At 55.6% G+C, this 17,186-nt stretch overlaps 1 protein-coding gene across 4 annotated transcripts in view; it reads right to left on the bottom strand.

The window, feature by feature from the left end:
- Positions 1-763: 763 nt before the first annotated feature.
- The window catches only part of PTDSS2 (phosphatidylserine synthase 2), a 45,953-nt gene continuing 29,530 nt past the window's right edge, over positions 764-17,186 (bottom strand). For 3 of the 4 annotated variants that reach the window (XM_030802137.1, XM_030802135.1, XM_030802136.1), the window contains 9 exons: positions 13,546-13,613; positions 5,972-6,106; positions 5,568-5,618; positions 3,816-3,929; positions 3,484-3,602; positions 2,612-2,726; positions 2,394-2,539; positions 2,085-2,270; positions 764-1,733 (listed from right to left, as the gene is read on the bottom strand). In XM_030802137.1, coding sequence (XP_030657997.1) covers positions 1,571-1,733; positions 2,085-2,270; positions 2,394-2,539; positions 2,612-2,726; positions 3,484-3,602; positions 3,816-3,923 — 837 coding nt within the window. In that variant the 5' untranslated portion in view covers positions 3,924-3,929; positions 5,568-5,618; positions 5,972-6,106; positions 13,546-13,613 and the 3' untranslated portion in view covers positions 764-1,570. The remainder of the gene's footprint in view (positions 1,734-2,084; positions 2,271-2,393; positions 2,540-2,611; positions 2,727-3,483; positions 3,603-3,815; positions 3,930-5,567; positions 5,619-5,971; positions 6,107-13,545; positions 13,614-17,186) is intronic. The other variant, XM_030802138.1, reaches the window with a different exon arrangement.

The following is a 17,186-nucleotide window of genomic DNA, read 5'->3' on the forward strand; positions in this document are numbered from 1 at the left end:
GCGGTGGCTCATGCCTGTAATCCCAGCACTTTGAGAGGCTGAGGCAGGTGGATCACCTGAGGTTGGGAGTTCAAGACCAGCCTGGCCAACATGGTGAAACTCCATCTCTACTAAAAATACTAAAATTAGCCGGGCTTGGTGGCGGGCGCCTGTCATCCCAGCTACTCGGGAGGCTGAGGCAGAATTACTTGAATCTGGGAGGCAGAGGTTGCAGTGAGCCAAGATCGCGCCACTGCACTCCAGCCTGGCGACAGAGTGAGACTCCATCTCAAAAAAAATAGTGGCCCGGGCCGGGCACGGTGGCTCACGCCTGTAATCCCAGCTCTCAGGGAGGCAGAGGCGGAAGGATCGCTTGAACCCAGGAGTTCAAGACCTGCCTGGGCAATATAGTGAGACCCCGTTCTCCACAAAAAGGAAGAAAAAAAGACAAAAAAAAAAAAAAAGCGTAAAAATAGCGGCCCGAGAAGGCGGCTGCCCCTCCCCAGGAATCCTGTGTCCACTGCCCAGTGGCCGCCAGCCTGGGACAAGCACAGCAGAGGGTGGGTGCCACCTGGACCCTCCTGGAGCCTGGGAGAGGGGCTGCGTCTGGCACCTGCTCTCTCTGGGGGGTGGGGCGGGGCCGGCACCAAGTCTTTGCTCAGGTGCAGAGGCTGAGGCTGACCCCAGTGCCTCCTGTCCTCTCTGTGGTTTTCCCCAAGTGGGCACTGGGCGTGAGGGCAGGCTGGGGGGCTGCACTGGACCCCAAAGCAGGACACGGGGAGCCGGGGGGAGGGCTGGAAGCCTCAGACGTTCGTTGTCACTTTATTGGTTCTCTTTGCTCGTGAAGGTGACCCTCAACTCGGAGCCACAGAGGCAGCATGACCCCAGCACCTGGGTTCCAGGCCCCCTTGAGGGGCAGCTCAGTGATCTCTGACCCCATCACCCACGTGTCCTCCAGGTGGTCTGTGTGAAAGGAAGGCTTGGAGAAGGTGGCTCAGCGTCGCCGCCTGGACCCGCGGCTTCTCAGCCATGGAGTGTTTGTGGATGAACGCCCCCACGAGCTGCGGGGAGGTGGATGCGGAGCCAGTGTAGGCGCCTCCAGGCCTCAGCGCACCCAGGGCCCACGGAGTGCAAAAAGGGTACCGAGATGTCCCTGCCTGGGCCACACCATGGCCGGGTGACAGGGCGCTTGGTGGGCCACAGGCCATGGGGCTGACCAGGCAGAAAGGGGAGGGAGGACCCTGGTTCCTGAGGGACACGCTGCCCCAGAGCACGCCCTTGCCACGCCAGCCAGCTCCGCCCTCTGGAGAAGCCTCAGAGCCCAGAGCACACGTGCACACCACAGGCAGCCACGCATGTGTACACACACTCGTACACACACTCGTACACACGCACGTACACACGCGTACACATGGAGATGAGGCTGTGCTGGGGCCTCCTCCACCCTCGCCTTCAGCCTTGCCAGGTGCACGGGAGAAAAGGAAAAAACCTTGAAGGCAAGGCCGGGCACATGGCTCCTGGTGGGACTCACACGGGAGGAGGCCACGGAGGCCTGGGCTCTGGGAGGCTCACGAGGCAGCCACGGCCCAGGTCAGTTTGGAGTTGGTGACCCCTCGTCCTCGGCCATCCCAGGCCCCAGCAGGTCTTCGTCCAGCCCCGGCGGGTGCTGGTCCCCGTTGCCGACGGCGCTGCCCTGGTCATCCTTGTTCTGCCGCTTCTGCCGCCGGGTCTCCTTGTACCTCAAGGTGATGTCCCTGGGGGGCGGGATGCAGCGTCACCACCTGCCCCCACACCAGCCCCACTGCAGGCCCCACGGACAGCTGGCACCTAGTGCCTGTGGAGGTCCAGGATGGGCTGGGTGGGGGCCGGGTACCCTGGCCCTGGGACAGCAACCGTGGCAGACTGGAGCCCTGAGGAGCCTGGATCTGTCAGTGCAGAGCGAAAGCCCCGAGCGCTGGGTCAGGAAAGGCGCCTCCCACAGAGGCGGCCAGAGGGCTGGAGCAGGGACAGCGAGGCACCAACGACACCAAACTCCCACAGCGCCTGCGCCAAGAGACCCGGACAGCGGCCCCCCTTCGGAACATCCCTGCCCTGCCCCGACTCACCGCAGGAAGAAGCGCCAGACGGTCCAGGTGAGCACCAGGACGGAGCCGAGGGTCCAGCACTGGGAGATGTAGAAGGGCAGGGACAGGGTGAGCGTGTGGGGGTCGTACTTCACCACGATGAGCAGCTCCGTGGCCGTGATGGCCGCCACCAGCCAGGCCTGCGGGCCCAGCTTCTTGTGGGGCTTCCTGCGGGGCAGCAGGGGGCTCAGCGTCCCGGGCCCCCCAGGGTCCTCCCAAGCTCTGCTCCCCGGCCCCCCGGCCCCTGCCCCCCGGGGGTGGTGTCTCCACCCGGCCTGCCGCAGCCCTCACGGGTCATCCATGAAGTCGTAGATCTCGCGCATGGCCACGCCACCCACGTTCACGAAGAAGACGAGCCGCAGGAGGACCAGGTAGTGCTCTGGGGGCATCCACAGCACAAACTTCAGGTAGAACGTGTTCAGTTCTGCCAACAGGAACTAGGGGAGGAGAGGGTGAGCACCAGCTCTGGCCCCAGCCCGCCGCGCCATCGCCAGGCAGCCCGGTCTTACCACCAGGATGATGCCGCACACGGCTAGCCAGCGACGCAGGCTGGAGGCCGGCTTCCACTCGAAGCGAACCCAGCTGTAGGGCGTGAACTGGAAGGCGATCCTCTTCATCTTGCCCCTGGGAACCACAGAGCCGGCAGCCTGAGGACGGCAGCCCACCGAACCCTGCCCTGCGCCATTGGGCCACAGACTGTTCCTGGTCACCCGGCCCCGCCCCACGCCACTGGGCCAGCTCTGCTCTTGGCCACCCGGCCCCACCCTGCGCCACTGGGCCACAGACTCTGTTCCTGGTTACCCGGCTGCTGCCTGGCCGCTCTCCGAGGTCTGCCCAGCCAGCTACAAGCCCTGCTTCCCCAAGGCCCTCTGCTGTTCAGTCTTTTCCAGCTTGAGCAGCGGCTGCAGCGCCTCAGAGGACGCTCCACGGTGCCGTGAGCTGGCCACGTCCACAGAGGTGTCCAGGCAGAGCCGGGGCACCCACAGGCAGGAGGAGACACCCCCGTCCCCCAGGCCTTTCCTTAGACTTTTGTTTCTTTTTAAAATTCCAAAGTCATAATGACAAAGTACCTGCAACTATTTCATAACCAAAGCAACCAGGGGAGGGAGAAGCACGGAATGATCCCAGAGCCCCTGCGCCAGGCCGGCCGGGGACTGAGGAGGGAAGTGAGTGGGTCAGACGCCATGGCCACTGTGAGAGGCGGCTGGGCTCGAGTGACAGCAGGTCAGAGGGGAGGTTCCAGGAGGCAAAGCCCCACGGTCACCCCTCCTGAGCCGCACACTGGACGGGCCTGGTGCTCGGGGTCTGCTGGGGCACGGACACTGAGGCTGCCTCCAGGTAACCCCCACCCGGCCCTGCCCTCGCAGCCCCCACAACGTACTTGTAGGTTGGAATGTTCCAGAGGCCCTGCCACTTGTACGTCTTCAGGGACAGCCACTCGAGGGTCTTCATGCCGCAGTAGATGCCCAGCCCGTTGCAGACGAGCACGTCCATGATCCACTGCGGGGAGGGGCCAGCACTTGTTGCAGTCGGGGGTAACGAGCCCCCCAAGGAGGACCCCAGCAGAGCACAGGGGAACCGAGAATGCCCCTCAGCCCGCACCCACTGCCCCCCGGGGAGGATGAGGGGGTCCAGGGGCTGCGCTGGGCACAGGGGAACCGAGAATGCCCCTCAGCCCGCACCCACTGCTCCGGGGGCCGCGCAGGCACCTACGTGATCCCACCAGCACTCGCTGAAGTTGGGCAGCTGGTGCTCCAGGCTGTATTCCAGGAACTCGAACATCACGCTGATGATCATGCACATCCACCAATCACGGATCATCAGGGTCTGCGGGCGCCAGGGTCAGCCAGAGTGCAGGACGCGCCGCCACACCCGGCCCTGCCCATGGGTGCATGCAGCCCCCACCCCAGCTGGCAGATTCTTGGAGTCGACAGCACTGGCGGGGCCCCCAGTGAGGCCTCTGGGTGAGCATGGGGTGGGCGGCCCCCCAGTGAGGTCTCAGGGTGAGCGTGGGGTGGGCAGCCCCCCAGTGAGGTCTCAGGGTGAGCGTGGGGTGGGCGGCCCCCCAGTGAGGCATCAGGGTGAGTGTGGGGTGGGCGGCCCCCCAGTGAGGTCTCAGGGTGAGCGTGGGGTGGGCGGCCCCCCAGTGAGGCATCAGGGTGAGCGTGGGGTGGGCGGCCCCCTAGTGAGGTCTCAGGGTGAGCGTGGGGTGGGCGGCCCCCCAAGTGAGGTCTCAGGGTGAGCGTGGGATGGGCGGCCCCGCAGTGAGGCATCAGGGTGAGCGTGGGGTGGGCGGACCCCCAGTGAGGCATCAGGGTGAGTGTGGGGTGGGCGGCCCCGCAGTGAGGCATCAGGGTGAGTGTGGGGTGGGCGGACCCCCAGTGAGGCATCAGGGTGAGCGTGGGGTGGGCGGCCCCCAGTGAGGCATCAGGGTGAGCGTGGGGTGGGCGGCCCCCCAGTGAGGTCTCAGGGTGAGCGTGGGGTGGGCGGCCCCCAGTGAGGCATCAGGGTGAGCGTGGGGTGGGCGGCCCCCAGTGAGGTCTCAGGGTGAGCGTGGGGTGGGCGGCCCCCCAGTGAGGCATCAGGGTGAGTGTGGGGTGGGCGGCCCCCCAGTGAGGTCTCAGGGTGAGTGTGGGGTGGGCGGCCCCCAGTGAGGCATCAGGGTGAGCGTGGGATGGGCGGCCCCGCAGTGAGGCATCAGGGTGAGTGTGGGGTGGGCGGCCCCCCAGTGAGGTCTCAGGGTGAGCGTGGGGTGGGCGGCCCCCCAGTGAGGCATCAGGGTGAGCGTGGGATGGGCGGCCCCGCAGTGAGGCATCAGGGTGAGTGTGGGGTGGGCGGCCCCCCAGTGAGGCATCAGGGTGAGCGTGGGGTGGGCGGCCCCCCCAGTGAGGTCTCAGGGTGAGCGTGGGATGGGCGGCCCCGCAGTGAGGCATCAGGGTGAGCGTGGGGTGGGCGGCCCCCCAGTGAGGCATCAGGGTGAGTGTGGGGTGGGCGGCCCCCCAGTGAGGCCTCTGGGTGAGCGTGGGGTGGGCGGCTGCCCCTCCAGCAGCCTCGATGTACGACTGTCAGCAAACAAGGCAGCATCCCCGTGCCCGGGGCCTGACACCAAACTGCAGGGGTGGGCTGCAGGGTCAAGCGGGCACTGCTCTTAGCCCCGTAGGTAGCAGAGGGTCCCTCAGAAGTGGGACGGGGCAGTGCCCAAGCCCAGGTGGGGGCGGGACTTCCTGCCCTGCTGCCTGTCTCCACCGCCCCGACCCTGAGGACAGAGCGAGGACCTGGCCAGGATCAGCGCTTCTGGGAGGCCCGGCAGCTCCACGGCTTCTTGAACCTCTGGGAGGCTGCAGTGCGATACCCTCCCACCACACTCAGAGCACCCTGAGCTCAACCCCATGGACAGAAACCGTCCAGAGCCCAGGGCAGGCCTGAGAACCGGGGCGGGGTGGCCGGGAAGAGGAGGTGCCATACCTTCAGGTACCAGCCCAGAAAGTGCGCGGGAACAAAGCCATCCAGCTTGTCCTGTGGGTGACAGGGTGTGACCCTTGACCCTGGGGCACAGCCACCCCCACTCCCACACTGGCAGATCAGCCCACACCTGAGCAGCACCTGCCAGACCCCGGGAAGAAGGCCAGGGACTCACAGGTGCTGCCATGGCCTGTGGAGACCACATCCCCGACAGCCTAGAGAGCAGGGGGCCCCCCGCCCACCGTGAGCACCACCCAGACGGACAGGGCCTCAGCACATCTCTGCACCAGGAGACCCCACGTGTGGGCCGAGGGGTGTGGAGGGCGAGGCAGGAGCATGGATGGTGCCTGGTCCGGCACGGGGCCACACCTGGGGAGGGACTCGCCTCAGGGCTCCCGGCGTCTTACCCAGACGTTGTGAAAGGGGTCAGTCTCATTGTCCGGGTCGTAGATGAGGCAGTTTCCCCCGTAGTCTCTCTCTGGCAGCGGGACTCCCAGCTTGGGGTCAACATACTTGAGAAACTGCCGGCCGTCTTGGACAGTCTGCAAGGCCAGTGCCCGTCAGCGGGGCTAGAGTCAGTGGTGGCGACTTGAGACGGGAGATCATGCTTGTTTATTTTATTTATTTTGAGACGGAGTCTTGCTCTGTCGCCCAGGCTGGAGTGCAGTGGCGCGATCTCGGCTCACTGCAAGCTCCGCCTCCCGGGTTCACGCCATTCTCCTGCCTCAGCCTCCGGAGTAGCTGGGACTACAGGTGCCCGCCACCAGGCCCGGTTACTTTTTTGTATTTTTAGTAGAGACGGGGTTTCACCTTGTTAGCCAGGATGGTCTCGATCTCCTGACCTCATGATCCGCCATGCCCGGCTGGGAGATCATGGTTGTAAACTGCATCTGTCACCCTGGAGGAGGGCAGCGCCCTGTCTCAGCAGCCCTCCCACCCCAGGGAAATCCTGGTGAGGCAGCGCGTGGGGAAGGAATCCCCAGGCACGACACCCCGTCTCCACCCCTGCGCCCCCCTGGGGCCAGGTGGGCACAGGTGCACTTCAGGACATGGGGGTCTAGGACCTCCGGACAGACGGGAGTGGGACGGGGCCCTGAGTTGCTGCGGCGTGCCCCCCACCCCTCCCCCTCCCCACACGTGCGCTCAGGCCAACACGCTCACAGAAATCACCCTTGCAGGACTTGCTCTTTCTCACCCAGACGCTGGCATCAGCCAGATGCACCTTTTGACCTTAGGGCAAGGCAGGCTTTTGGGCCTGACCTCAAGGGAGGTTTACATCATTTACAGACGCCTGTGCACACATGTGCCTGTGCACTGGCTGTGTTTATAGACGCCTGTGCACACAGTGAGCACACACATGCCCGTCCTCTGTGAGCTATGGCACCCAGGACCATGCAGCCCACCCAGCAACGAGGCCTCACTCCCTAATATTCAGTAAGGACCCAGGGCTCTTGGAGAAGGGGCTGATTCCAGGACTGGGGTAGGGAGTGGACAGGAGGAGCCTGGAGCATCCCGCAGTGCTAGGAAGTCAGGATGTGCTCAGAAAAACAAAACAAAAAGCCAGGAACTCAGTGATGGTGTGTGAAAGCAATACAGGAACCAAGTGGAAACTCCCTTTGGCAAAATAATTTGGGCACCACGATAAATAGAGCAGCGCTGAAATAAATATCCAAGTGTAAGACAAGTATCTGTAAGTCCACACTGATATAAATAAATACATGATAGAATAACTAACAGTACAGAAGCAGGATCTCTCCCACGCACAAGAATTCCAGGTAACGTGCAGACGCCACACACCAAGGAGGGCAACGAAACTCCCCTCCCTTCATGCAGGCTGCACCAGTGACCTCCTTGTGGAGAATGCACTATGGATTGACAGTGGAAAGCCTGACAGACACATCTGACCAGGTGGTCAAGGTCCACAGCACCAGGGATGCGTCATGGTGATGGTGCCAGTGCATGCCTTCACCCCAGACAAATCATGAGAAGATGTCAGACACATCCTCACAAACCCTGGTGCCAAGGCCAGAACAAGACATTCCAGGAAAATTAAAGGACAGTATCTCTTACAAATATGGATGCAAAAATTTTAGATAAAATGCTAGGAAAGAAAGTCCAGCAGTATGTAAAAAGGCACACCCTGGGACCAAGCAGGATTTATCCCAGGAATGCAAGGTTGGTTCAGGATAAGAAAATCAATCAATGTAATTCATCATATTAACAAAGGGGGAAAACCACCCATATGATAATCTCACTTGATGCGAAAAATCATTTAACAAAAATCTAACAAGCTTTCATGATAAAAACAACCAACTAGGAATATACTAGAACTTTCTCCACTCGGTAAGGGAGATCTATGAAAAACTCACAGAACTTTCTCCACTCGGTAGGGAAATCTATGAAAATCTCACAGAACTTTCTCCACTCGGTAAGGAGATCTATGAAAAACTCACGGAACTTTCTCCACTCGGTAGGGAGATCTATGAAAAACTCACGGAACTTTCTCCACTCAGTAGGAGATCTATGAAAAACTCACAGAACTTTCTCCACTCGGTAGGGAGATCTATGAAAACTCACAGAACTTTCTCCACTCAGTAGGGAGATCTATGAAAAATTCACAGAACTTTCTCCACTCGGTAGGGAGATCTATGAAAAACTCACAGAACTTTCTGCACTCGGTAGGGAGATCTATGAAAAACTCACGAACTTTCTCCACTCGTAGGGAGATCTATGAAAAATCACAGAACTTTCTCCACTCGTAGGGAGATCTATGAAAAACTCACAGAACTTTCTCCACTCGGTAAGGAGATCTATGAAAAACTCACAGAACTTCTCCACTCGGTAAGAGATCTATGAAAAACTCACAGAACTTTCTCCACTCGGTAGGAGATCTATGAAAAACTCACAGAACTTTCTCCACTCGGTAGGGAGATCTATGAAAAACTCACAGAACTTTCTCCACTCGGTAGGGAGATCTATGAAAAACTCACAGAACTTTCTCCACTCGGTAGGGAGATCTATGAAAAACTCACAGAACTTTCTCCACTCGGTAGGGAGATCTATGAAAAACTCACAGAACTTTCTCCACTCGGTAGGAGATCTATGAAAAACTCACAGAACTTTCTCCACTCGGTAGGGAGATCTATGAAAAACTCACAGAACTTTCTCCACTCGTAGGGAGATCTATGAAAAAAAAAACTCAAGAATCAGAAAAAACAAATTTCTCCACTCGGTAAGGAGATCTATGAAAAAAAAACTCACAGAACTTTCTCCACTCGGTAGGGAGATCTATGAAAAACTCACAGAACTTTCTCCACTCGGTAGGAGATCTATGAAAAACTCACAGAACTTTCTCCACTCGGTAGGGAGATCTATGAAAAACTCACAGAACTTTCTCCACTCGGTAGGGAGATCTATGAAAAACTCACAGAACTTTCTCCACTCGGTAGGGAGATCTATGAAAAACTCACAGAACTTTCTCCACTCGGTAAGGGAGATCTATGAAAAACTCACAGAACTTTCTCCACTCGTAGGAGATCTATGAAAAAACAAAATCAAAAAAAAAAAAAAAAACTCACGTAAGGAGATCTATGAAAAATCACAAACTTTCTCACTCGTAGGAGATCTATGAAAAACTCACAGAATTTCTCCACTCGGTAGGGAGATCTATGAAAAACTCACAGAACTTTCTCCACTCGGTAGGGAGATCTATGAAAAACTCACAGAACTTTCTCCACTCGGTAGGGAGATCTATGAAAAACTCACAGAACTTTCTCCACTCGGTAGGGAGATCTATGAAAAACTCACAGAACTTTCTCCACTCGGTAGGGAGATCTATGAAAACTCACAGAACTTTCTCCACTCGGTAGGGAGATCTATGAAAAACTCACAGAACTTTCTCCACTCGGTAGGGAGATCTATGAAAAACTCACAGAACTTTCTCCACTCGGTAGGGAGATCTATGAAAAACTCACAGAACTTTCTCCACTCGGTAAGGAGATCTATGAAAAACTCACAGAATTTCTCCACTCGGTAAGGAATCTATGAAAAAACAGAATTTCCACGTAGGAGATCTATAAAAACTCAAAACTCCACTCGGTAGGAGATCTATGAAAAACTCACAGAACTTTCACTCGAGAATAGAAAAATAAGAATCTATAGAAAAAAACTCACAGAACTTTCTCCACTCGGTAGGGAGATCTATGAAAAACTCACAGAACTTTCTCCACTCGGTAGGGAGATCTATGAAAAAACTCCACTCGTAGGAGATCTAAAAAACAAAACTCAAGGAACTATAAAAACAAATTCCACCGTAAGGAGATCTATGAAAAACTCACAGAACTTTCTCCACTCGGTAAGGAGATCTATGAAAAACTCACAGAATTTTCTCCACTCGGTAGGGAGATCTATGAAAAATTCACAGAACTTTCTCCACTCGGTAGGGAGATCTATGAAAAACTCACAGAACTTTCTCCACTCGGTAGGGAGATCTATGAAAAACTCACAGAACTTTCTCCACTCGGTAGGGGAGATCTATGAAAAACTCACAGCTAACACACTCAGTGGGGAAAGACTGGATGCTTTTCCCCTAAGATCAGGAATCAGATAAGAATGTCCATCTGGCTAGGCACAGTGGCTCATGCTTATATTCCCAGCACTTTGGGAGGCCAAGGGGGTCAGACCGCTTGAGCTCAGGAGTTTGAGATCAGCCTGGCCAACATGGCGAAACCTCATCTCCACAGAAAGTTAAAAAATTAGTCAGGTGTGGTGGCTCACTTGAGGCCAGGAGTTCTGAGACCAGCCTGGCCAACATGGTGAAACCCCAACTCTACTAAAAATACAAAATTAGTCGGGTGTGGTAGCATGTTCCTGTAATCCCAGCTACTACGGAGGCTGAGGCACGAGAATCGCTAGAACCTGGGAGGCGGAGCTTGCAGTAAGCCAAGATCGTGCCACTGCACTCCAGCCTGGGTGACAGAGCAAGACTCCATCTCAAAAAAAAAAAAAAAGCCCATCCTTGCCTATTCTAGGAAACATTGAGCTGGAGGTTCTGGCCAGGGCAGCTACGCAAAGAAATAAAAGACATAGGCCAGGCGCGGTGGCTCACGCCTGTAATCCCAGCACTTTGGGAGGCCAAGGTGGGCAGATCACCTGATGTCAGGAGTTCGAGACCAGCCTCAACACGGAGAAACCTCGTCTCTACTAAAAATACAAAAAAAAATTAGCTGGGCATGGTGGCACATGCCTGTAATCCCAGCTACTCAGGAGGCTGAGGCAGAAGAATTGCTTCAACCTGGGAGGCGGAGGTTGCGGTGAGCCGAGATCGTGCCATTGCACTCCAGCCTGGGCAACAAGAGTGAAACTTGGTCTCACAAAAAAAAAAAAAAAAAAAAAAAAAAAAAAAGAAATAAAAGACATCTAGATTGGAAAGGAACAAGTAAACAAGTAAAAATATCTCTATTTGTAGATAACATAATCTAGAATATAGAATATTCTTAAGAATCTACCCCAAAACCCCACAACTATTAGAGCTAATAAGTTCAGCACGGTTGCAGGATGCAACAAAAATAAGCTACATTTCCATACACGAGTAATGAGCAATGCAAAGGTAAAATTAAAACAGTTCCACTTACAAGAGCATAAAATGGATAAAATAATTGGCAGTAAATGTAATAAAGGAAGTGCAAAACTTAAACTCTGAAAACTGTAACACACTGTTGGAAGAAATTAAAGACGTAAATAAATGGAAGCCATCACATCTTCGAGGACTGACAGAGTTAATATTGTCAGGATGACACTACTCCCAAAACAGACCTGCAGATTCGATGCAATCCCTATAAAAAATTTCACCTGTTCTTTTCACAGAAATGGAAAGGGTGACCCTCACATTCATTTGGAAATGCAAGAGACCCAGATGATTTAAAACCATCTTGAAAAAGAACAAACTGGGTGAACTCACAGTTCCCAATTTCAAATGTCACTTGAGGGATATTCTACTAAATTCCTGACCAATCCTTAAAACTGTCCAGGTCACCATAAACAAGGAGCCTGAGAAACTGTCACTGCCAAGAAAGAGGAGCCCAGGCCGGGCGCGGTGGCTCAGACCTGGAATCCCTGCACTTTGGGAGGCCAAGTCAGGCGGATCATTTTTATTTTATTTTATTTTTTTTTTTTTTTTTTGAGACGGAGTCTCGCTCTGTCACCCAGGCTGGAGTGCAGTGGCTCAATCTCGGCTCACTGCAAGCTCCACCTCCCGGGTTCACGCCATTCTCCTGCCTCAGCCTCTCCGAGTAGCTGGGACTACAGGCGCCCGCCACCACGCCCGGCTAATTTTTTGTATTTTTTTTTTTTAGTAGAGACGGGGTTTCACCGTGGTCTTGATCTCCTGACCTCGTGATCTGCCCGCCTCGGCCTCCCAAAGTGCTGGGATTACAAGCGTGAGCCACCGTGCCCGGCCCTTTTTTTAAATTTTAAATTTAATTTAATTTAATTTTTTTTGAGGCGGAGTCTCACTCTGTCGCCCAGGGTGGAGTGCAGTGGCGCGATCTCAGTCTCTGCAAGCTCTGCCTCCCGGGTTCACGCCATTCTCCTGCCTCAGCCTCCCGAGTAGCTGGGACTACAGGTGCCCGCCACCACGCCTGGCTAATTTTTGCATTTTTCAGTAGAGACGGGGTTTCACCGTGTTAGCCAAGATGGTCTCGATCTCCTGCCCACCTTGGCCTCCCAAAGTGCTGGGATTACAGGCGTGAGCCACCGTGCCCAGCCAAGGCGGGTGGATCATTCGAGGTCAGGAGTTCAAGACCAGCCTGGCCAACAAGATGAAACTAAAAATACAATAAATTAGTGGGGGGGTGGTGTCAGGTGCCTGTAATCCCAGCTACTTGGGAGGCTGAGGCAGGAGAATCACTTGAACCCGGGAGGTGGAGGCTACAGTGAGCCGAGATCACACCACTGCACTCCAGCCTGGGTGAGAGAGTGAGACTCCATCTCAAAAAATAAATAGTAAAAAAAGAGGAGCACGGGAAGACACATGCAACCTGGGTGAACCTCAGAAGCACTGTGCAGGGCGGGAAGAGGCTGCCCACCCCATGATTCCATTCTCGAAGAGAGGATATTCTCGAAGAGACAGAAGTGAACCCTCACCAGTTGTCAGGGGTCAGGGGCGGGTACAACTACCAAGGGTAACACAAAGGAGTTTTAGGGCCAGTGGAATTCTTGTGTGTCCTAATTGTGTTTCTAGAAGTCTACACAAATGCTAAAATTCACAGAATGTACACTACTCCAGAAAAGTCAATTCTGCCACGATGATAAAAAATCTTGTCATGCACTGATGGAGTTTTAAGATTGGGAATAGCAAAGTCCTTTGTAAGCTGAAGACAGCCCCAAAAACGTGTGTTTACACTGAGTTAAACGGAACAAAGAGTATTAATAAAGTAGGCATTTGCGGCAGCAACACAGCCTGACCCAGGATTTACAAAGAAGCTGCATCTCCCACCTGCACCCTGCTCGTCTTGTGGAATGTGGTCAGGATGGGGAAGAAGCACACACAGTCACACTGGGCAACCACAAAACACAAAAACAAAGACCCCATCCCTCTTGGCGCTGGGGTCCCGTCTGAAGCCCAGATGTGCCCTGGCCGTGCACACGCTGGCCTGCATCACAGGACCTGACTTGCTGCTCCCTTCATGCCCAGTCCCCACCTGCATTAGGATACGACAGCTGTGGGCAAAGCCACCCTGGCAGCTGCACCACTGGCCCTGCCCTCGTCCGTGCCCACACTTGGGTGTGGCCCTGCTAAACGGCCACAGTCAGTGCCCCACCAGCAGATGCTCCTGGAGGCCCCCCGCAGCTCGGCCTACTTTGTGGGGGTCTAGCCCTGCTTCCTCCCATCACTCGAGGCGTGTGGGCCTCCTTTGTCACCCTGCCTGGGGCCACACTGTCACCTAAGTTCCCAGGTATCCAACCCAGAAAAACAGCTTACCTGGAAGAGTATAAAGATGAGGAACAGCTCGTAGACCACACTCACGCAGAGCCAAAACCTCCAGTAAGCTACAAAGACAGACGACAGAGTGTTAATGCGCCTGGCCCGGGCCCCCACGGCTCCACTCAGCCCCAGGCTGGCTCTTGCCTCCTTCACATCCAGTGTCTCTTCTGGGCCCTTCACAGGCCCCTGGGAGAGCTTTTATAAAGAAAGCTGTAACTCAGAATTAGGCACAATTTCTCTCTGAAAAGTGAAATTTTTTTCTTCATTTTTTCCATTCCAGTCCTTAAATCTTTTGCCCATAAATTGTTGCACAGAAGCAGGCAGCAAATATCCCTGTCTTGTGTTTACGAGTGATGCTTCTAAACTTGCGCCATTAAGTTTGGAGTAGGTTTTTGGTGGATACTTTTTTTTTTTGAGATGGGAGTCTGTCACCCAGGCTGGAGTGCAGTGGTGCAATCTCAGCTCACTGCAACCTTCACCTCCCAGGTTCAAGCGGTTCTCCTGCCTCAGCCTCCCGAGTAGCTGGGCTCACAGGTGTGCACCACCATATCCGGCTAATTTTTGTATTTTCAGTCGGGACAGGGTTTCACCATGTTGGCCAGGCTGGTCTCGAACTCCTGACCTCAGATGGTCCACCTGCCTCAGCCTCCCAAAGTGCTGGGATTATAGGTGTGAGCTACTGTGGCTGGCCACCTTTTTTTTTTTTTTTTTTTTTTTTTTTGAGACAGGGTCCTGGCTCTGTTGCCCAGGCTGGAGTGCAATCTAGGTGCACTGCAACCTCTGCCTCCTGGGCTCAGGCAGTCCTCCTACCTGAATCTCCTGAGTAGCTGGGACCACAGGTGTGTGCCACCACATCCAGCTAATTTTTCTGTTTTTTTTTTTTTGTAGAGATGAGGTTTCGACATGTTGCCCAGGCTGGGATACTTTTTATCATGTTAAAAAAATCTTTCAATTCCAGTATGTTAAGTTTTTGTCATGGATGAATGTGAATTGTTTTTCTGCATTTAAGGGGATCAATTTTTTCATGTTGATGTGATGAGTTACATTAACAGACTTCTAACGTGAAACCATCCCTCAATTCCTGACTTCCCATGGCTCTGAGCAGCTCACGGCAAGACATGCAGACGTGAGGTTTTAGGATCAAACTCAGGAGGCCCCGGACATACTCAGGGGAAGACGGCCACTGTGGCTCACGAAAAGCCGCCATCATTGGCAGGAAATACAAATGCCCTGGCGTTCTTAGGAAAAGCTGCAAAGGGAGGTCTGGGACCCAAGACAGACAACTGAGATCACAAACTTCTTCCTCACGCCTTGGGATAAGAAGAACCTGGAAACTTCCCAGTGGCCCAAGAGTTAAAGGGGCTCGTGGTGAAATTAACTCAGGGCAGCCCTCGCCCCACAAGGGCTCGCTGACTGAAGGGCACGCCTTCGGAGCAGGTGCCCGGGCTGCAGGTGACACCTTCGGAGCAGGTGCCCGGGCTGCAGGTGACACCTTCGGAGGTGGTGCCCGGGCTGCAGGTGATGCCTTCGGAGCAGGTGCCCGGCCTGCAGGTGACGCCTTCGGAGGTGGTGCCTGGGCTGCAGGTGACGCCTTCGGAGCAGGTGCCCGGCCTGCAGGTGACGCCTTCGGAGGTGGTGCCCGGCCTGCAGGTGACGCCTTCGGAGGTGGTGCCCGGCCTGCAGGTGACGCCTTCGGAGGTGGTGCCCGGCCTGCAGGCGCTCTCCGACGCTGACTGAAGGGGACGCCTTCAGAGCTGGTGCTCAGCCTGCAGGTGCTCTCTGAGGGGACAGCTACACCCATGAAACCAAAATGTTCTGAGCGGGCCACAGGTCACCACGTCCGGTGCTAACTTCCCTCCCCCCACTGCCAAGTCGAATCTTTCTCATGTTTCTCCTGTTGGGGAAGGCCCCAGATCAGAAAGGTGGCATCTCGGACTCCTCTCCCCACTCACGCTTCACACCCGACCTGCACCAGGCTGCTGCCCCTGAATACCCAGCAGGCCCTTGGTCTGCGTTCCTGCGTCGCTTCCCGGAGCAACTCTAGCACCTCCCTGACCCCAGGGCCACCCCCAGCCTCCAGCGCTCATTTGTCTTTCTAAACATCACACCAGAGGGGAAAGACAGACAGGCAGCCTCAGCAGCCCTGGAAATGCTGTGGCTGACAGCCTTTGGAGGGAGCCAGGAAGAAAATGCAGTTTACACAGGAGGGATGCCCTCCTCAATGGCCCAGAACCTTCCACCTCCCTCAGAGCTGCAGCCAACTCAAGTTATCAAAGAAAGCAGCTCCACCGATGGCCAGGCTGGGCCCATATCCACTCCTCCTCATGAGGCCCAGTCGCTAAGGCTACGGCTACAGCTGCCAGACTGGGCAATCCTGGGCCAGACCCAGGGGAGTGGGAAGAAGGTGGGCAGAGCCCACAGAGACAACCTTTCTGGAGAAAGCCCTTCTCCCTGCCCCTCCCAGAGCCTCCGCTGCACAGGACTCATCACTTGTCCACTTCGATGTGTTGTGACTGCAGAGGGTTGAGGGCTCCCTGATGGCCCCCAAGTTGACAAGACACGTGGAAGAAGGTGGCTCCAGAACAGGCTTCCCCGTCAACAAATCGAAGATTGGCAAAGTAATGTGGAATGTATGCCCAGCAAACTAAACGGACAGAAGAAAGGTAGAGCAGAGCTCAAACTAAAAACTGAACACCCCGGGAACCCCCAGCCCTGCCCAGTGGGAGGGGACGAGCCACAGCTCAGAGACACCGCGGCCGGAGCTTTGGGAGGTTGTCAAGACCTTCAGGCCCACATGCTCCACATCCCGCCAGGTGACCTGCCACCGGAGCTCCTAGACTGCACAGAGCTGAGGGTCTCCTGGGAGTCTCTCCCTGTGCCAGGGGCCATGTGCCAGGACAAGCTGCTGCCTGATGACCAGTCTGTCCCACTCACGGCTGTGTCCTAGCCCGCGGTGATGCCACCACCCAGGGGGGATTTGGTGCATCTCCAAGCAAGGACGGCCATGGGCTGAGCTTCTAGCAGCTCTTCTTCCTTCCAAATCCACCCAACAAGCACGTAACTGTACCAGGCTTTTCACTGTGTGACGGGCAGTTTTCAGACCATCACTGCACCAGGCTTTTCATTGTGTGACGGGCAGTTTTCAGACCATCACTGCACCAGGCTTTTCACTGTGTGATGGGCAGTTTCAGACCATCACTGCACCAGGCTTTTCACTGTGTGACGGGCAGTTTTCAGACCATCACTGCACCAGGCTTTTCACTGTGTGACGGGCAGTTTTCACACCATCACTGCACCAGGCTTTTCACTGTGTGACGGGCAGTTTTCACACCATCACTGCACTTTCTACTGCTCTGCTGAGGAATCCAAATCCCTTGGAGGCAAGACCATCCGTGCTCAGCCGACTGGGCAGACAGAGGCCTGGGCCCTTCCCACATAGCTGTCAGGCAGCAGAGCGGCCCGCCAGGCACTCAAGGAGCCCTGTCTCAAGGCCCTGGGCAAGGAAGGGGCCAGCAAGACCAGCCTGCTTGGGTCACCGGACGGCTCCCTGCTCAGGGCTTCTGTGGATGGGGGAGCTTCACTCACCACCATGGCACTGACCCTGAGGCAGACACTGCTCTCCTGGAGGCCAATTTTAT

The sequence above is a fragment of the Nomascus leucogenys genome, chromosome 21, assembly GCF_006542625.1.
Source record: "Nomascus leucogenys isolate Asia chromosome 21, Asia_NLE_v1, whole genome shotgun sequence".
NCBI lineage: Eukaryota > Metazoa > Chordata > Mammalia > Primates > Hylobatidae > Nomascus > Nomascus leucogenys.